The sequence below is a fragment of the Staurois parvus genome, unplaced genomic scaffold (genome assembly GCF_062004578.1).
Source record: "Staurois parvus isolate SC_StPar_1 unplaced genomic scaffold, SC_StPar_1.0 ptg000207l, whole genome shotgun sequence".
Classification (NCBI taxonomy): Eukaryota; Metazoa; Chordata; class Amphibia; order Anura; family Ranidae; genus Staurois; species Staurois parvus.
Genome location: NW_028318003.1, coordinates 7,321,011 through 7,342,699, shown reverse-complemented (window position 1 = coordinate 7,342,699; position 21,689 = coordinate 7,321,011). Strand labels below are relative to the sequence as shown.

Here is a 21,689-nt window from a genome sequence, read left to right as displayed (position 1 = left end):
AAGATTTATACTTTCTTAGAGGAAAAATGTAGACTCAGCAATCTCTGGCGTTTAGTCTCTACAGCTGGCCATACATTGAGGGAAGTTCAGCCAGTTCCTGATAAATCAACTGAAATTTGCTTCCCAACATCCTTTGATTTAAAAATCAAAGGAGTTGGATGAATAATTGACATTCTGAACAGCGGCTCCATCGAATCTGATGCAGTTGATGTTCTGGTGTTCTGACCAGCAACGATTGTGAGAATACAAAAGTGGGCACTGCAGATTCATCCATCCATGCTGTATAGTGTGGATGAAGGAATTTGTTAAATTTTTTTGGTTCAGTCGCAAAACTTAGTGAATGTCAAGCTTTACCCATCAAAGACAGCCTGCTGGGATTCAGTTGGCTAATCCTTTTCTCTTGCAGTAGGTCTTTCACAAGAGGAAACAGTAGATGAGGTTCAAAGTCCATCTTCCATAACAGTGGAAACTGGCTTATGATGACAAAAGAGAAAGAATGCAATAGCTGAAAATGTCTCCCTACAGATCTTCCAAAGAACCCTGAGTATTATAGAAAGCAGCAGGAAGACAAACTCTGAAATTGCATAGGATGGACAAGGCAGAGAAGAACCTTGCAATCTTCACACTGTAGAAAGTGACCCTTAAGATCTAGGTTGGACGTCACCACTTTCTAAACACTCCTTCAGTATTGAAGAAACATTTGTTGTAATCTACAATATGGCAACCTAAGGTGCCAGTAAGAATCTTGCCTGTTCTCAAACCATGAACTGCAGACAAATCCAAGAGATGCGTTTCTGCAAAACTCAGGAATCTGTCATTCTCAGTCTGACCTGAATTACTCTCCATAGCCTTTTTAAAGTCTAAAACTTCCCAAAAGGCTGCTTTCATTATTAGAATATTGAAGCTGGTAGACATTGGAGGATTCCAGGCTCCCAGGAAGACCTCAACAGCGGAACAGCTGGCCCTGAGACTTGTATCTAAGGTAACAGTAGTACCACCTTCAGAGGCTAGGACAAGACCATGAAGCAGGTTTCCCAGAACAGACTACCAGGGTAGAGTCTTCTTTACTACCATGGAAGAAAAACTGTTGCCTTAGCAACCAGAAATCTGACTTGCAAGAAACATTTCATTAAAGGATGCCTGTGCTATCATACCTAGGGAGCTAATGGAATAGTCAAGGAGTGATGGCCAAGGAGTGCATGCAGTTTATTGCATATAGGATTGATGGTCTCTGGAGCTTTAAGAGGATCCTATGATCCTTCACAACTGGCAGAGAAATGTCCTTGAGTGTTAAAAAATTGTATTTTTCAACTTGTTTGAGATTAACAGAATAATGTCATCTGGATAATAGTAGATTTGAAAGCCTTGGACATGAAGAAGAGTAATCAGAGAGAGCAGGCCTTTTGAAAAAGTTTTGGGGGCAGCAGAGAGGCAGAAAGGTAAAAAAGCAAACTGAAATTTAAGATTCTGTAGAACAAGTCTCAATTTTGTTCTTCTGGTCTATTGGGAATAGTCCACACAAAAGGATTAAAGGATAAATGAACTTTAAGCAGTCTTTTAGCTGCATGGCCTGGTCACAACCAAGGCAATTTTCTTTTTGCTTCAGGAGAAAGCAGACATATTCACTGGAATGATGATAAGAATTGCAACACAGAGTAATGGTACAGATGTGGGCAGCCATTGTTGTTTTTGGTGGTTTCCAGCCAACACATATGCTGACCGTTTAATTGTCAATCTGCAGAAACAGAGCCCAGGAAGCACTGTGTATGGGTGAAAGGAACTTAATATATGCATCTGTCTAATGTCTATCTATATCTATATATATATCTATATATATATATATATATACATACATATATCTCATGCTGTAGATAGTGATATGTGCACCTTTGTTCATTTCACATCTTATGGTGGTTCAGTAAATATTCTTTGGCTGCTGTAGCAACAGTGGGCTAGTAACCTAGCAACCGCAGCTGTATAGGGAACCTTATGAAAGGGGAGTCCTAGAGGCACTGAGTGGGTGAGACAGGGGTGTACAGTTCAATTAACCTGTCAGGGCTATGAGATAACCATTCCAGCAGCATTTCTGTGAGCCAAGTGGGATCATTAGTAAATGTAAAAAGCTCAGTTGAAGGCAATAAATATTTTGTAAGAATATGCAGAATCAGCTGACCTGAAGCAAAAGGGAATGTAGGTTCTTTTATTTATATTTTGTTTTTAGTTCCACATAACAGGCCAAAATAAAGTGAAGTGAACCAGAGCTTCTGATTGATTATAAATCTAGCCAAATGCTTCATGGAGCTGTGAGGCAAATGACTTCTCATCACCCTATAATAACATAGTGGCTTACTGTAACCAAAATGTTTTATGAAGGAAATTAGAACAGAGTGCACTGGATAGTACAGGTGAAACATCTTTTGATAAACAAAATGATAGAGTAGAATGACCTGATTAGGGCATACGAGCAGGAAAAGCCTGTCCCATAGAATACCAGGTCATATCTGCAGTTTACTGGACACAGCAAAGTAGCAAATGATGGAGGTTCTGGGTGGACACTACATGAAACTTCGGAAAAAGGCTCTGTGCTTAGACCCCGTACCTCGGGTGAGCCCATGTCATCCACCAGGGTGCCCTGCTTGTATACCTATCCTGTTGGTTGGTGGGAGTCTCTCTACTGCTATAGCTATTGTTCTCTGAGACTGACCATAACAGTGGCGAGGTGGATGGTGTTCACGGAGCATGAACTAATTGTGTTACATTCTTATGAAGGGCATGGAGGTAGCCAAGATTTAAAATTATCAATAAAAGAAACAGTAGAAAAGTTGCGGATGTTGGATATACAGTTGTGACCAAAATTATTCAACCCCCAATGCTGTAAAGGGGTTTAGGGACTATAGTGTACATTTGGAATTGTATTCAGAATCAAATCCTACAAGGACGTTGTAACTACCCAAATGCAACTAAAATGACATCAATTGTTTATGTAATACAGTAGTAAATGGTTCTTATGTGGTTTCTTCATTGCCACAATTATTCAACCCCTTAAAGACTACCACTCTGAAGAACAGAGGTTCATACAGGTGCTTTCCATCAGGTATTGAAAACACCTGTGGATGTCACCGAGCAGCAATCAAGCATAATAAGCACCAATTAGGCAGCTTTAAAATGACTGTGATACTCAGCTCCTTCTAGACATTTACTGGTGTGGTTACAAACATGGTGAAGGCAAGAGAATGGTCCAGGAAGACAAGAGAAGAGGTGATTTCTCTTCACAGGAAGGGCAATGGCTATAAGAAGATTGCAAAGATGTTAAACATACCAAGAGACACCTTAGGAAGCATCATTCGCAAATTCAAGGCAAAGGGCACTGTTGAAACGCTACCTGGTCGTGGCAGAAAGAAGATGCTGACTTCGACTGCTGTGCGCTACCTGAAGCGTAGAGTGGAGAGAAGTCCCCGTGTGACTGCTGAGGAACTGAGAAAAGATTTGTCAGATGTGGGTACAGAAGTTTCAGCCCAGACAATAAGACGCACACTGCGTAATGAAGGCCTCCGTGCCAGAACTCCCAGGCGTACCCCCTTGCTGTCTCCAAAGAATAAGAAGAGTCGACTGCAGTATGCCAAAAGCCATGTGGACAAACCACAAAAGTTGTGGGATAGTGTTCTGTGGACTGATGAAACAAAATTAGAACTGTTTGGGCCCATGGATCAACGCTATGTTTGGAGGAGGAAGAACAAGGCCTATGATGAAAAGAACACCTTGCCTACTGTGAAGCATGGTGGAGGGTCAATCATGCTTTGGGGCTGTTTTGCTTCTGCAGGTACAGGGAAGCTTCAGCGTGTGCAAGGTACCATGAATTCTCTTCAGTACCAGGAGATATTGGATGGAAACGTGATGCAGTCCGTCACACACCTGAGGCTTGGGAGACGTTGGACCTTTCAACAGGACAATGATCCCAAGCATACCTCCAAGTCCACTAGAGCATGGTTGCAGAGGAAAGGCTGGAACATTTTGGAGTGGCCATCGCAGTCACCAGACTTAAATCCGATTGAGAACCTCTGGTGGGACTTAAAGAAAGCAGTTGCAGTGCGCAAGCCTAAGAATGTGACTGAACTGGAGGCCTTTGCCCATGAAGAATGGGCGAAGATACCCGTAGATCGCTGCAAGACACTTGTGTCAAGCTATGCTTCACGTTTAAAAGCTGTTATAACTGTAAAAGGATGCTGTACTAAGTACTAAGATTGAATGTCACTTGGGGGTTGAATAAAACTGATAATGCTGTGAGCACAGAAAAGACATTTGTGGTTATTTCATTATAACTGTTATGTTATATTTGTCTGACCTACAAGTGCCTCTTTAATGTAAATGTAAGCAAGATGACTGAATGATCAAAAGCAATGTCAAACTGGCCAAAACACTCAATTTCAGTGGGGGTTGAATAATTTTGGTCACAACTGTACAGAAACAGATAAATTGTTAAGCAAGGTCTAGAACAGTGGTCTTCAAACTTTCTAAACAAAGGGCCAGACTTTACGAGGGCCAGACAGCGGCCAGTGGGAGTAGAAAAGGTCCCGACGTCAGTGGAAAAAAAATAATGCTCCATTGCTTGGTGTCAGTGGGAGGAATTGTGCCCCATCATTGATGTCACTGGACCCTATCATTTGTGTCACTGGAATTGTGCCCCATCATTGATGTCATTGGACCCTATCAATTGTATAATTGGGAGGAATTGTGCCCCATTGTTGGTGTCATTGGACCCTATCATTTGTGTCATTGGAATTGTGCTCCATCATTGATGTCATTGGAACGTATGGATTGTGTCATTAGGAGGAATTGTGCCCCATCATTGATGTCATTGGACCCTATCGATTGTGTCATTAGGAGGAATTGTGCCCCATAATTGGTGTCATTGGAAGGAGTTGTGCCCCTTTCATTGGTGTAAGTGTGGGGAATTATACCCAATTGTTGGTATCAGTAGATGAAATAATGCCCCAAGGGCCAGATAAAAGCAAGCAAAGGGCCACATCTGGCCCCCGAGCCGCAGTTTGGAGACCAGTGGTCTAGAATATTGGGTGAACATACTGTGCATGTGATTTGAAGGAGAGACTGAATATTCTTTACATGAATAAAAATGTTGTGGGGGTGCTAATAGAGAAGGGTTTTGTATTGCATAGTTTGGAGTAAAACAAGGCAAAATGTATCCCTAATGAAAAATAAAAACCTGATATTATCTCATATAGCTTTGTTCATCAGTGAGGATCATTTGAAACAACAGCATTATTCTGACCTCTCAGATGTTTATTGTGTCTGGCCTCTGATTAGTGTATATATATACTGTATATATATATATATATTCCCTCCTGTCCCATTATGCTCTATGTTCATTCCCTCTTGTCCCATTAGGCTCTATTGTATTTCACTGTCATTCCTCTTAGTATGTTGGACAGCACAGTGGCTAAATGGTTAGCACTTCCGCCTGGCAGTACTAGGGTCGTTGGTTCGAATCCCAGCCACGGCACCTCCTGCCTGGAGTTTACATGTTCTCCCTGTGCCTGCGTAGGTTTCCTCTGGGTACTCCGGTTTCCTTCCACACTCCAAAGATATGCTGGTAGGTTAATTGGATCCTGTCTAAATTGGCTGTTGTATATGAGTTAGGGACCTTAGATTGTGTGCCCCTTGAGGGTTAGGGACTGATGTGAATGTACAATATATACTGTATAAAAAGCACTGTGTAAATTGAGAGTGCTATATAAGTACCTGAAATAAATAAAATTATATATATATATATATACACTGCTCAAAAAAATTAAAGGAACACTTTGAAAACACATCAGATCTCAATAGGGAAAAATATCATGCTGGATATCTATACTGATATCAACTGGGTAACGTATTAGGAATGTAAGAATGCCCCATCGTTTGATGGTAATGAAAATCAAAATGATGCAACAAGCTAGTCCATTTGGTGAAATTTCATTGCAGCAACTCAAAATGGTACTCAGTATGGCCTCCACGTGCTTATATGCATGCCTGACAATGAGACAACGGATGGTGTCCTTGGGTATTTCCTCCCAGATCTGGACCAGGGCATCACTGAGCTCCTGGACAGTCGAAGGTGCAACCTGGTGGCGTTGGATGAACCAAAACATGATATCCCAGAGGTGTTCTATTGGATTTAGGTCAGGTGAGCATGGGGGCCATTCAATGGTATCAATTCCTTCATCCTCCAGGAACTGTCTTCATACTCCCATCACATGAGGCCGGGCATTGTCATGCACCAAGAGGAACCCAGGACCCACTGCACCAGCATACGGTCTAACAATATGTCCAAGGATTTCATGTCAATACCTAAGGTCAGTCAGGGTGCCATTGTCTAGCCTATAGAGGTCCGTGTGTCCCTCCATGGATATGCCTTCCCAGACCACCACTGACCCACCACCAAAACGGTCCTGCTGAACAATATTACAGGCAGCATAACATTTTCCACGGCTTCTTCAGAACCTTTCACGTCTGTCACATATGTTCAGGATGAACCTGCTCTCATCTGTGAAAAGCACAGGGTGCCAGTTCTGGTGTTCAATTGCAAATGCCAATTGAGCTCTATGGTGCCGGGTAGTGAGCACAGGGCCAACTAGAGGATGTCAGGCCCTCAGGCCACCCTCATAAAGTCCATTTCTGATTGTTTGGTCAGAGACATTCACACCAGTGGCCTGCTGGAGATCATTTTGTAGGGCTCTTGCAGTGCTCATCCTGTTCCTCCTTGCACAAAAGAGCAGATACCGGTCCTGCTGATGGGTTAAGGACCTTCCACGGCCCTGTCCAGCTCTCCTAGAGTGACTGCTTGATTCCTGGAATCTCCTCTATGCTCTTGAGACTGTCATGGGAGACACAACAAACCTTCTGGCAATGGCACATATTGATGTGCCATCCTGGAGGAGTTGGACTGCCTTGGCAACCTCTGTAGGGTCCAGGTATCGCCTCGTACTACCAGTAGTGACACTGACCCTAGCCAAATGCAAAACTAGTGAAAAACAGTCAGAAAAGATGAGTAGGGAACAAAATGTCAGTGGCCTCCACTCTCCATTCTCGTTTTGGGGGTCGTCTCATTGTTGCCCATCTAGTGCACCTGTTGTTAATTTCATTAACACCAACAACCATTAACCATTAACAACCCCCTCGGTTACTTAACTGACCAGATCAATATCCCAGGAGTTTAATTGACTTGATGATATACTCTGATTAAAAAGTGTTCCTTAAATTTTTTGAGCAGTGCTTTGTATATATATATATATATATATATATATATATGGTGTATATATACTCTGAAGTGTACTATGATATCTGATATAACAAGCATTGATACTGTAACATTACCAAAAGGTTATTACCATGGTACACCTGTAACATAAGTTATCTTTATGAACAATAGGTTACTGCTTCTATCAGTGTTCATGTTCACTTTACATATGACTTTGCACCTATATCACAATGTATAAGCCAGAAATGATTGCTTTGTGGTATGTTTCTAACATAGGCCTGGACTTTGTGTGTTAATTAACCCCATTTCAACGATTCAGATATGCTGCTCCTAAAGAACATAGCATAGTTAAAGATATTATTAAAGTACAAGTGTATCTTTATAATAGAATACTGTGTAGAGGTTTCTCCATTCCCTTCCATCCACTGTACCTAAAATCAGACTCTAGAAGAAGCACAGAGCCTGCACTGGGTAGTTTTAAATCCAAATCCAATTTTCTCACAGTGCCTATGCTGTAGTGCACAGGTGCGACTACAAGCTCTATAGAGATGAATAAAAGAACCCAACTTGGCTCTCACATTCATGTCTGTAGAGCTTGTAGTCAATTGGAGAGCCAGTTTGGCTGTTCTATTCATCTCTACAGAGCTTGTAGTCCTGCTTGCATACTGCAGCACAAGAGTCGAGAAATTAATGGAATTAAAGTGGTTCTAAAGGCAGAAGGCTTTTACCCTAATGCATTCTGTACATTAAGTTTAAAAAACCTTCTGGGTGCAGCTCCCCCCATATACTTACCTGATCTGGATCCAGTGATGTGCATGAGAGCAGAGACTTTCCTGGGTCTCTCTCCTCATTGGCTTACACAGCAGTAGGAGCCATTGGCTCCTGCTGCTGTCAATCACAGTCAGTGAGCCAATGAAGAGAGAGCGGGGGACAGGACAAAGTCTGGACTGGACAATGTCCATTCACAGGAGCACAGCTCGGGAGCTAGCGTGTTTAAGTGCCACCATGGCAAGATGCTCACTGTTAGGGGCATTCGACAGGGAGGAGGTGCCAGGACTGCCAGCGGGAGACCCAAAAAGAAGAGGATCAGGGCTGCTCTATGCAAAACCACTGCACAGAGCATGAAGTACAACATGTTTGGGGTTTCTTATTTTGTTTTGTTTTTTACATTACAACCTTTAGAATCATTTAAGCAGGGGTGAGGTGGGGAGTCAAAAGCAAATTTTGTTATAGTCTCTGGAGTTGCATCATTTCACAATATTTTAAGATTTTAGGTTTGAGTATATCAAACTTTGTTTGCCAATGGCCACACGTTATTACGAAAAAGATTCATTAAAGTATGTTAATTAAAAGCAGTTCCATGCTGCATCCATCTTTGGGTGAACTAACTAGGAAAAGGGTGAAGGAACCCATACAGGTTATAAGGGTGCACAAATTTTAAGTATTTTTTAAATAAATAAATGGACATTTGTAACATTTCATCAGAATACTTTAAATAATGCTCAGGTTTTAGGTTTGCATTTAAAGGCATGTGTATGAATGGTAATTTAGATCATTTTAATGGTAGAATAAGAAGGATTCATGTTTACTTTATATCGCATTTGACCACACTGAAATACACTACTAATTATATATCTTGTTGAGTCCTTGGTGAAAATGATACAAGATGGTGGATGGGAGATATTTGTTGCCTAGAATGCTGACTGGGGAGGCTGTGGGCTCCAGGTAAGCCTGGTGAGGAAAAAAGATGAGTTTCCCTTCAAGAGGGTGATCATAAAATTCTTGTAACTTATTGCACCTTTTTTTGATGGAATAAAAGTTCCCTACAGTATCACACTATGTGGTCTCCTTTATTGGTCCCTCTATATGAGGGCCATCCACAGAGGCTGCATTAAGGGTGACCCCTAATGGTGATACGCATCAAGGACCCCTGAGTACTCCATGCAGACGTGACTGGGAAGTATACTGGATCCTAACCTGACCTGGGAGGCGATGACCTAAGCTATACCTGTTGAGATAGGTTATATCTCTAATGCGTGTTTACACGCACTTCTGGTGAGTGCGCAATTCATTTACTTTGGATTATCTGCCACTTGGACCAACTCTCCACGCATGCTTATCGGGATCATACAGGATCCTCATGTGGGCAATTTATCTGGGACTTTTCAGGCACCTTACTCACCAATTGGTGACATCACTAACTCACTATACCTATACCTGTTGGTTGACTTTCATGTTCGATCTGTAATTGCTCAATATCATTGCCTACACACTGAACATATGATATTGATTTGTCAATTATCTATGCTGCACAGTTTTCTATAATGCTGCACCCTCCTATTGCTACATATTATCTATGAGATATATTTTCATACTGCATACTTTGTTTTAGCTCTGCACCTTCATATTGAGATAAAATTCTTCTGTTGAGCCTGGGGTTTGGGCTGTGGAAGAGTTTGGGTGGCACCACAACCTGGCTCCTATGTACACACACACCTGACATGATGCCTAGCTTTTTAAAAAGATTGGAATGCTCTAACATGAAAAATTTACAAAACTAAACGGATGTAAATCTGACAGCGTGTATGTGATTTTGCTCTTTGGCTGTATGAGAAGCTCTTTAAAGTGGTTGTAAACCCTCACGTATACCCAGTGAAGTGACTAGCATCAGGTGACACGCAGATGAAATTAATCCTCCTAAATAAGTTGTACCTGTTTACCTGTAGCCATCTCCACAACCCTCTACAACACACATTTTACACAGCATCCCTCAGCTCTAAAAAGCAGGGAGCGGAGATCTGAAGTCTCACACTGCAGAGCTCAATGAGGAGAGCTCTGAGCCTGTCAAAGTCTGTATTACCTGTAAAACTGCGTGAGCTTTCCTGCAGGGGCTTGCCATCTCCATGTTCGATGCTTTCATTTCTTCTTCCACTTCTGTCTTGGGAAGGGAATCTGCTTCCAAATTATCCTGACAATGCAAAGAGATATCATTTAAATGCCACAAACCTTGTAGTTGTATTTACTGTACATTAGGGTAGAAAGCACACTTGCATGAATCATAGGGCTTACAACAGGGTTCAGTCCAGAAATCTCACAATCCATATAAATGAGATGAAGGCAAATTGCAGAACAAACTTATTTACCCACTTGTTCTCCACAGGATTTACCCCCCTTCCTGACTAGGCCATTTTTGCGACACTACGTTACTTTAACTGACAATTACGCGGTCATGCAATGTTGCACCGAAATGAAATTTACATCCTTTTTTTCCCCACAAATAGAGCTTGCTTTCGGTGGTATTTGATCACCTCTGTGTTTTTTATTTTTTGCGCTATAAACAAAAAAAAACGACAATTTTGAAAATAACCTATATTTTTTACTTTTTGCCATTAAGCATGCTAAATGTCTTTGCTAAAAAAAAATCTCAATATATGTAAATTATTTGGTTTACGTGAAAGTTATAGCATTTACAAATGACGGTATATATACTGGAATTTTTTTTACTAGTAATGGCGGTGATCAGTGACTTATAGCGGGACTGCGACAGGCATTCTGACACTGGGGGGAACTGACTTTGTGTCACTGACATCCCCAGTGACACAATACAGTGATCAGTGCTAATAAAAAGCACTGACACTGTACTAATGACACTGGGCAAGAAGGGGTTAACATCTGGGGTGATCAAAGTTTTAACTGTGTGCAGTTAAACAGTTAAGGAAACAAATTTGTTACATTATATCATTAAATTGCCAACAGTTTTGAGCCACTGAACAGTTCTTTGTCAGGCCAAACAAAAACATACAAATACATAGTATCAACAGTTTCATAAAATAGAACCAAATACCTTTAAAAAAACATTTTGGATAGAGTAAGGGAGGGTTCTAATTCTTGTCAATTTTGTTTTTCCCTTTGTGTGCCATTGGGGAGAAAAACAGAAAATGACAGAAAACCCCTTCAAAGTGAGGGAACCACTGGTTGTCACCAAGGGCACTAAAACTAGTGTCCCCCCTGGAAAAATTCCTATCTGTTCCTGTGCTGGTGACAATCCAAAATTTGGGATTTTCTTTTACTTGCACTCTTGGTGGTAATGGTAATCAGGTAATAGAGAAGGTACAGTATATTATCCCTCTCCATTCTGTCTTATATTAAAAAAAAAGTTTTGCCTTTAGTGATATCTTAAAGTAGAATTATAGGCAAAACTTGTTTTTTCATTTTGAATAGAGCAAGGGAGGGTTGTAACCACTGTCAAATTTTTCTCTCCATCTGTGCCTCATTGCAGAGATTTCCCTTCACTTCCTGTCCCATCCCTGCAAATTATGGGAGTTCATTGGGGACCCCCAGGTCACCTAATGTCCCCATTATTACATTTCTGGGGACAACCAAAAATTTGGGATTTTCTTTTACTTTCACTTTCAATGATAATGGTAAACATGACAAAACAAGAAGGAGAATCTCCTTAACGGGAGCGGAAACAGCAATAAAAACTGTCCAAAACTAAAAAAAAGTTTTGCCTTCAATTATACTTTAAGTAATCTGACCAACCCAAAACTACTGGAATAAGTTTCACATTCATTAACTTAAACATATACAATACTATGTAACAACATAAACATAAAATACAAAGGTTATAATGATAAGAAATGTAGAGTTGTTTTCTCCCATGTAGATTGACGTTTTATCACCTGTACAAAAATAACACTAATAATATTGTATATGACAACAAAAATTCTATATATATATTAAACCAATTTGGTAAGAAATTTGTGATTAACATATTATAAAGAGCAGCCTTTTTACAGTGGTCTGACTAAGCAAAGTGCTGGTTTCTCTGTTACATATTGCAGTTTGTGCTTTGGTATTAAATCAGATCGCTTGTTTGAGAATCTGGCTGGATCTCCTTTCTTTTCATTTTCTGTCTGGTCTGATCAGCTTGTTTGTCCTTGTATGCTGAGTGTTGTCCACAATGTATCTGCTCAGTTTTTTGTCTTTCCTGCACTTTGCCTCAACCTCCGAGGGTGTATAAGGAAGCCTACTTCCTGAAGAGATTGATGGTACATTGTATGACATCCTGAGTAATCATGTCTGCAACTCAGCCATTCTATTTACATCACCCGCTTTGCTGTTACCATATTTAGATGTAGCCATTCTGACTGTTTCCTCTCCGACCCTGTATATTCAGACCTGGCATCTGAACTTGTATATCAACAGTTTTTCTAGATTTATATTATTTCATGTGTATTATGTCCTTTAATGTTACCTTGGTCTGATTCTTGGGATCATGTCCTGAACCCTGTACGACCTGTATGACTTTTTATCCTGGGTACCAACTCTACTCTGATTTTGTCTGTTTATGAATTATGCTTTGTTTTGCTCCACTTGTATGCCTTGTATTGAACTGCATGAGGTTATTGATGACATCTAGTGGTGGTTTTGGGCCACTGCAACTTATTTACTAATGTGATTTTGGCATCTTTCTCTATCCCCCCATCCTGTTTAGGGCTAGCTAGCTTGGTCTCCACTTCTTCCATGTTCCCTCAGACAGACTGGAAAAACATCTTCTGTACTTCAGTAGCTAAAGTACAATTGAGTTGGATTCAGCTTGTGTGTCTTATTGAAGAGTAAGCAGCCTGCAGATGGTGCCAAGTCAGCAGGTGACCATACCATCTGGACAGACTGGGCCTAAGGAGATATGTCAATGCATAAAGCGCCATTTGATATAGAACATGCTTCATCCTATTTATTGTGTAATTTAAATGGTTACCACTGATTGTGCTCCACTTCCTCACCTGTGTGCATCTTATCTGCTTCCTCAGTCAGGACCACAAAATACAGAATTGGGCCATGAGGATTGTCACCCTTGGCTTCACCTCATTTTTTCTTTAACAACTTTAACTTAATTTATATTATATAAGAAAATAAGGAATTTTGTCTGGTCTGCTGGTTTTCATCTCGTTTCTTTCAGGGTGAAGTCTTCCTGGAGTTGTTGAAGAGAAGCTGAGAGTGGATTCAATTATATTTTGATAAAGTTATTGTTACTTTGCAGTTCTGTGTGCATTTTCTTCAATGTGCTAACAATCCTGGAAAACTTTGATCTTGCATTGAAACCAAAGGAAGAGGGAGGCTGGCATCCCACTCAGTAGCGGTACTTTGATTTGGATACGTGGAGATGGTGTCAATACTTCCCTTACTGACCCCAGATGTGAAACAACTGCAAGGAATAAAGTGACTTTACTAGTTTTTTTTCAAAATGAAGATGCAGCACATGGCTGTTTTGTCAAGCAGCAGATGTTGTACAGACAATTCTCTACAATTCTCATCTACTCAATTTCTACCGTTGCAATATATTAAAACCACGTGCTACTGATTATCAGGATGACATGAAAAAAAAAATGCCTTTTTATAAGTTGCACGGAATGTTAATCAAGTAGAAGAAAAAGTGGAATGTGACAATCCTCAATAAATATATAAAATTGTACAGAGAATACCACATGGGTAAAGGAAAATAAAATGTCCCTTATTTCAAGTTTATGAAAGCATTAAACTGGATTGGATCAAGACTTTTCACTGATGATATAATGATTAGATATAAACAAACTAAATTGTATAAAGCACATGGAAAATGTGCATGTAAGTTTTGAGCCTTTAGGGCAGTGGCCCTCAAAATAGGGCACGTTGCTTGCCTTTAATATGCTTTTGTGGCACTATTTCGTCCAGGAACACCAATGATGGAGTATTATTCTACCCACTGACTCCAAAGATGGGGCATTTTTATACCCACTGAAACCAACAATGGGGAACTATTCTACCCATTGACACCAATGATAGGCACTATTCCTCCCACTGATGTCAACAATGAGGCATTATTTCTCCCACTGATACTAACATTGGCCACTATTGCTTCCACTGACAACAATGATGAGCCATAGTTTGTCTTCCCCACTAACTCAAGGCACTAGGTCATTTTTTACTCCCACTTGTCTTCCTCTGGATCAGCTGTGGGTATATGATTATAACTTTTTTTTTTGTTGGTTTAACTGGATGGACTTTTGTCTTTTTTCAGCCAGACTAACTATGTAACTATATGTAACTATGCTCCCCTACTCTAGGGCATTTATTATTCTCACTAACCAATGAGCCTGATGCATTGTTTATTCTAACTGACCATTGATACAGGGCCCTTCATACTAGCCACAGTCCACCCCCCTAAGATTTGAACTGGTCCTCTGTTTAAAAAGTCTGAGAACCACTGTTTCAAGGTAAGACCTGAGTTTAACGTTGAACTTTGGAAAATAGATCCTTGTTATTAAATCAGAATTTGATACTATTTTTTTTACACTTTATATATCATTGTAATAAAGAGGAATCATGTAAAAAATAAATCATGGGCAAAATGTACATCTAAAATTCACAAATATGTAATTTTTTTCTGGACTTCTAGATAAACATAGTTGATATTAGATATGGAGATGCTGATTTCTTACTTTGAACCCTAACTGATAAGGGTAGTAGGGATTGTTCGCATTATCTCTGTGAAGTTGCATTGATTTGTGTTAATTTGCATAGATCAGTGCAGGCTAACTATAAGGGCACATAAGAAACAATTGTTTACTATCTGCCCTGTTTACACTACAAAGATACATTGGGATTGATTGCAATGTATTGTGTAAAAATGCAGACATGCTGCATGTTTTCCAACACAACTCACCACAGCACACCCTAACACTAAGATCTGAATGAAAGTGTCACTTTGTGACACTTGAATAAAGTTAGAAATAGAAAAGTAAACAGTGCCTTGTGTTGTAGTAACAAAAAGCACTGCCCTACACAACAGACATAAGCATGCCTCTTAATGTGAATGAGCTTTTAGAACAGGGTTTCTCCAGGGAGTGTTAGGGGATTCATTGAGCAATGAGCAATTTCTGCCTCTTAGATAAGTTCCCACTAACATCATTGATCATTTTAGCTATCTGTAAGGGGGTAATTCTTTCCAATGACCATAAGTGTAAGGAGCGTTCTTCCCACTAACATCACACTAATATATACACAGTACTAGCAAAGTGTACCTAATAAAGTGACCACTTTATTAGGTACACTTTGCTAGTACCGGGTTGGACCCCCTTTTGCCTTCAGAACTGCCTCAATTCTTTGTGGCAAAGATCCAACAAGGTGTTGGAAATATTCCTCAGAGATTTTGGTCCATATTGACATGATATCATCATGCAGTTGCTGCAGATTTGTCGGCTGCACATCACTGATGCGACTCTATCATTCTACCACGTCCCAAAGGTGCTCTATTGGATTGAGATCTGGTGGCTGTGGAGGCCATTGGAGTACTGTGAACTCATTGACATGTTCAAGAAACCAGTTTGAGATGATTTGAGCTTTCTGACTTGGTGCATTTTCCTGCTGGAAGTAGCCATCAGAAGATAGGTACACTGTAGTCATAAAGGGATGGACATGGTCAGCAACAATACTCGGGCAGGCATTAGCATTTAAATGATGCTCAATTGATACTAAGGGGCCCAAAGTGTGCCAATAAAATATCCCCCACACCATTACACCACCAGCCTGAACTGTTAATACAAGGCAGGATGGATCCATGCTTCCATGTTGTTTATGCCAAAATCTGACGCTACCATCTGAGACTCATCAGATCAGGCAATGTTTTTCCATTCTTCTATTGTTTTGGTGAGCCTGTGCGGATTGTAGCTTCTGTTTCCTGTTCTTAGCTGACAGGAGTGGCACCCAGTGTCTTCTGCTGCTCTGGCTCATCTGCTTCAAGGTTCAATGTGTTGTGCATTCAGAGAATGGTATTCTGCATTTTTTGGTTGTATCGAGTGAAAATTTGAGTTACTCTTGCCGTTTTATCATCTCGAACCAGTCTGCCCATTCTCCCCTAACCTCTGACATCAACAGTGCATTTTCGTCCACACAGCTGCTGCTCGCTGGATATTTTCTCTTTTTTGGACCATTCTCTGTAAACCCTAGAGATGGTTGTGTGTGAAATCCCCAGATCAGCAGTTTTTGAAATACTAAGACCAGTCCTTATGGCACCAACAAGAATGCCACGTTCCAAGTCACTTAAATCCCCCTTTTTCCCCATTCTGATGCTCCGTTTGAACTTCGGAAAGTCGTCTTCACCCCATCTAGATGCCTAAATGCATTGAGTTGCTGAAATGTGATTGGCTTATTAGCAATTTGTGTTACCAAGCAATTGAACAGGTGTATCTAGTAAAGAGGCCAATGCGTGTATATATGAGTTGTAAATATAGTGAGTTTTAGCAGGGGTTCACTGAGACTGGAAAGTTATTTCAAGGGATCCTCTGCGTTGAAAATGTTGAGAAAGGCTGCCTTAGTGCATTTTAAGGTCAAGTTCTCACAATTATGTATTTATCATATATAGTTTATTTGAAATTAACCTGTAGATGGGTTAGAAATTTGACCCCATTTGTGGAATTTCCTGCACTTTTTGCCCAGAAAAATGACAGGTGAGTACAAATTTCCCTAAAATTAGGGAAAATCACACAGTTGTTACTAGAACAGGCATACCAAATAAATATACTAATTACTGTATGGGTGGCAACTATAATATTTTTGATTTCCATCACTTTTTGTTCTGATGACAATGGTCATCTGGACAATAGTGAGGGCAGATGTCCCCAATGGGAGAGGAAGTGAGGACAACTATCTAACAACATGGAGAGAAATAAATATTTTTTTTCAATAGCATAGGGAATGGCTAGAACCCTTGTGAGCTGTTTACTGTTATCTGTGTACCTGTTGCAGATTTTCCCTCGCTTCCTATATGGATATGGGCTTGGGGGGATTTGCACTGGGGTAATGTGTGGTTTTACACTGACCTGTGCATTATACACTCCTGACCCCTGTCTTCTCTGCGATACCCACTCATGAACCCTGCACTCTATGCAAAATGCACTCCTGACCCCTGCACTCTCTCTATTATGCACTGCTAAACCCTGCACTGTCTCCATTATTATTATTATTACACAGGATTTATATAGAGCCAACAGTTTGCTCAGTGCTTTACAATATAACGGGAGACAATACAGCAACAATACAGTTCAATATAAGAGGGTTAGGAGGGTCCTGCTCCTTTGAGCTTACAATCTAAGAGTTACCATTATGCACTCCTGATCTTTGCACTCTACTATACCCATGCCTGACCCCTGCATTCCTTGCACTGTCTAAGTTATGCTCCCCTGTTCTCTGTGTGGTATGAAAACGTGAGCCCTGCATTCTCTGTCTTACGTACTCCTCACCCCTGTACCCTTTGCGTTATGTGCTCCTGAGCTCTTCACTCTGTGCATTACACACTCCTTACCCCAGCACATTGTGTGTTATTCACTCCTGACCCCTGTAATGTCTGATATATCCACTCCTGACCCCTGTAATGTCTGATATATCCACTCCTGACCCCTGAACTCTGGGGTCATATGCACTCCTGAGCCCTGCATTCTCTGTTTTACAGTGCATCCAGAAAGTATTCACAGCACTTAACGTTTGCCACATTTTGTTATGTTACAGCCTTATTCCAAAATGGATTAAATTAATTTATTTCCTCAACATCCTACAAACAATACCCCATAATAACAACGTGAAAGAAGTTTGTTTTGAAATCTTTGCAATTTATTAGAAATAAAAAATGAAAAAAAATCCACATGGACATAAGTATTCACAACCTTTGCTTAATACTTTGTTGAAGCCCCTTTAGCACCAATTAAAGCCTCAAGTCATTTTGAGTATGATGCTACAAGCTTGGCACACCTATTTTTGGGCAATTTCTCCCATTCTTCTTTGCAGTACCTCCCAAGCTCCATCAGGTTGGATAAGGAGCGTCGGTGCACAGCCATTTTCAGATCTCTCCAGAGATGTTCAATCGGGTTCAAGTCTGGGCTCTGGCTGGGCCACTCCAGGACATTCACAGAGCCACTCCTTTGTTATGTGGACTGTGTGGTTAGGGTTGCTGTCCTGTTGAAAGATGAACCGTCGCCCCAGTCTAAGGTCCAGAGCTCTCTGGAACAGGTTTTCATCAAGGACGTCTCTGTACATTGCTGCATTCATCTTTCCTTCAATCCTGACTAGTCTCCCAGTTCCTGCCACTGAAAAACATCCCCACAGCATGATGCTGCCACCACCATGCTTCACTGTAGGGATGGTATTGGCTAGGTGGTGAGCGGTGCCTGGTTTCCACCAGACATGACACTTGACATTCAGGCCAAAGAGTTCAATCATTGTTTCATCAGACCAGAGAGTTTTGTTTCTCATGGTCTGAGTGTCCCTCAGGTGCCTTTTGGCAAACTCCAGGTGGGCTGCCATTTGCCTTTTACTGAAGAGTGGCTTCCATCTGGCCACTCTACCATACAGGCCTGATTGGTGGACTGCTGAAGAGATGGTTGTTCTTCTGGAAGGTTCTCCTCTCTCCACAGAGAAATGCTGGAGCTCTTTCAGAGTGACCATTGGGTGCTTGGTTACCTCCCAGGCTAAGGCCCTTCTCCCTCGATCTCTCATTTTGGCTGGGCGGCCTGCTGTAGGAAGATTCCTGGTGGTTCCAAACTTCTCCCATTTACGGATGATAGAGGCCACTGTGCTCATTGGGACCTTCAAAGCTGCAGAAATATTTCTGTACCCTTCCCCAGATCTGTGTCTTGATACAATCCTGTCTTGGAGGTCTTCATGGCTTGGTTTGTGCTCTGACATGCACTGTTAACTGCAGGACCTTATATACAGTAGACAGGATTATGCCTTTTCTAATCATGCCCAATCAACCATTTTTCCCACAGGTGGACTCCAATCAAGTTGTAGAAACATCTCAAGGATGATCAGTGGGAACAGGATGCACCAGAGCTCAATTTTGAGTGTCACGGCAAAGGCTGTAAATACTTATGTACATGTGTTTTTTTTTCGTTTTCTGTTTTTAATAAATTGCAATGATTTCAAAACGTACTTCTTTCACGTTGTCATTATGGGGTATTGTTTGTGGAATGTGGAGGAAAAAATGAATTTAATCCATTTTGGAATAAGGCTGTAACATAACAAAATGTGGCAAAAGTTAAGCGCTGTGAATATTTTCTGGATGCATTGTAAATTCTTCTAACCCTTGTACTTGTGTGGGTCCTGAACTCTTTTTTTCTTACCATACCCCTTTAAGCCCCACCCACTCATAGCGTAGTTTGACCACATCCACCATTGGCACAGTGCAGCTTTATTCTTTTTTTCACTGGGTGCCCACAGGTTCTCTAGGTCTTTCACAATCCTAGCAACACCCTTGTGTATGTGTAATTAAGATTTGGAATAATTTTTATATAAACAATATGAATGGTGTGATTATATTACCTATTAAAGTCTAAAGGCAAAAAAAGTGCAAATAGATGTAACAACAACATTCAAATTGTGCCTTAATAAAATACTGTAGCTGCTGCTGAGTAATCTGAGAATCATTTAATAGATGTATTGGGAAGGGATCTTATATTAGTTGACATAGGAATGTGTACAAAGCAGGAATCATGGGCAGATTTCCCGTCACATTTCCTTTGCTCTATATGACATCCTCAGTATTACTATGTATACTCCTCATTGTGCATCACCTTCCTCTAAATCAGAGGGGACTTTTTTTTTTAACTCAGCCTTTTAAACACAAAAACATATTTGCTTTGAACCTCCCAGTAATTTAAACCATCTGAGGTTCAGTTTTGCTTTAGTTCTTCAATTAAAAGGCACTCAGTACTAAACTAGCACTGGCATATTATAAGGATTCTTATGAAAGTCGTAAAAAAATAAATTATGTTGGCATACAACCTTGATTTCAAATTACGCATTTCATGGAAATAAAAAGGAAAATGTAGAATATAAAGATATTTTAAACAATTGGCTGAAAAAAGGGGAAAGAAAAGAAGTTTAAAGGCCAACTGTGGCCAAAATATATTATTTGGTTTTGTTTAGAGTGGGGAAGGTTTATAAGCTCTGTCAGGTTTAGCGTTGTCTTTGTCCCTGTTGGTGAGATTTTACTTCACTTCCTGTCCTAGTGACCAAAACAGGAATTGGGGAGATTTTCATAGCCGGAACACAGGCAACAATACAACCTCACACAGGTTCCCACCCTTCCCTACTCTACTTTGGAAGGATGTTTTACAGTAGTCTCTGCCATCATTGAGTAGATTTAGATCATGTCCAGACTCCGTGACCACACAAGAACTGAGGAAATATTTCCCCAATGATTACAGAAACTGAAAGGTTCAAACGTTTTTAACATTCGCAGGCTGGGGCTGGAAGCAAGCAAGAACAATTGTTTCTTTTCCACATTTAGTAAAGAATGAATATAGCTGGCACTGAACTCACAATTGTATTACATTGGGTTTAAATGAAGAAGTATACAGATGTTGCAACACAACTGCGACTGATAATGTTGGAACAACCACACATAGAATTTAGTGAGTGGTTGACTGTGTAGACACAACATGAATCATGCTCAGGGCACGCTGTCATTGCTGACTGTACTATTAATTTGTATGCATATGTTGGCTAGACTTACAAGAGGTTTCAACAAAAATAGGGCGAGGGTGTGGGGGAGGAGGAAGCCAGTACTGACTTATCGAGGGGTAAATAGTGAACAGGTATCTAACTTGTCTAAAGCCTTGTACACACGATGAGAATATCGGATGAAAAGGGGTTATTTACTAAAACTGGAGAAAGCAAAATCTGGTGCCGCTCTGCACAGAAACCAATCAGCTTCCAGATTTTATTACCAAAGCTTAATTTAAAGTCTTGCTTTTTCTTTAAATAACAAACATGTTATACTTACCTGCTCTGTGCAGTGGTTTTGTGCAGAGCAGCCCCCAATCCTCCTCTTTTCAGGTCCCCCACTGGTGCTTCTGGCCCCTACCTCCTGCTGCATGTCCCCAGAGCAAGCAGCTTACTCTGGTGGCACCCAAGAAGGCACGCTCCTGAGCCTCAGCTCTGTGTGTCCATTCACATTCAGAGCCATGTCTCGTCCCCGCTCCTTCTCTCTCCTGATTGGCGCACTGGCTGTGATTTACAGCAGCAGGAACCAATGGCTCCCCCTACTGCCTCAACCAATCAGGAGTGAGAGTCCCCAGAGAGCCGAAGTTCTCGTGGACATCGCTGGATCGAGAGGGGGCTCAGGTAAGTATTAGGGGGGCTGCTACACACAGAAAGCTTTTTTACCTTCATGCGGTAAAAAACCTTCAGCCTTTAGAACCACTTTAAGTTAGAAGCTGATTGGCTACCATGCACAGCTGCACCAGATTCTGAGTGTTCCAGTTTTTAGTAATTTTTTTCATTCTTGCTGTAAGACGTGCTATGGCAAAGGTGACATTTACAGAAAAAAAAAAAAAAACAGCACACTGACCGTTCCTCAAGTCCCCCAAATACATAGCAAGCCATTGGAGGAGTC

At 40.8% G+C, this 21,689-nt stretch overlaps 1 protein-coding gene across 14 annotated transcripts in view; it reads right to left on the bottom strand.

The window, feature by feature from the left end:
- PHLDB1 (pleckstrin homology like domain family B member 1) overlaps positions 1-21,689 on the bottom strand; it is a 180,905-nt gene that overhangs the window by 128,640 nt on the left and 30,576 nt on the right. For all 14 annotated transcript variants that reach the window (XM_089678601.1, XM_089678602.1, XM_089678595.1 and 11 more), the window contains exon 2: positions 10,119-10,226. In XM_089678601.1, the coding sequence (XP_089534727.1) occupies positions 10,119-10,178 (60 nt within the window). In that variant the 5' untranslated portion in view covers positions 10,179-10,226. The remainder of the gene's footprint in view (positions 1-10,118; positions 10,227-21,689) is intronic.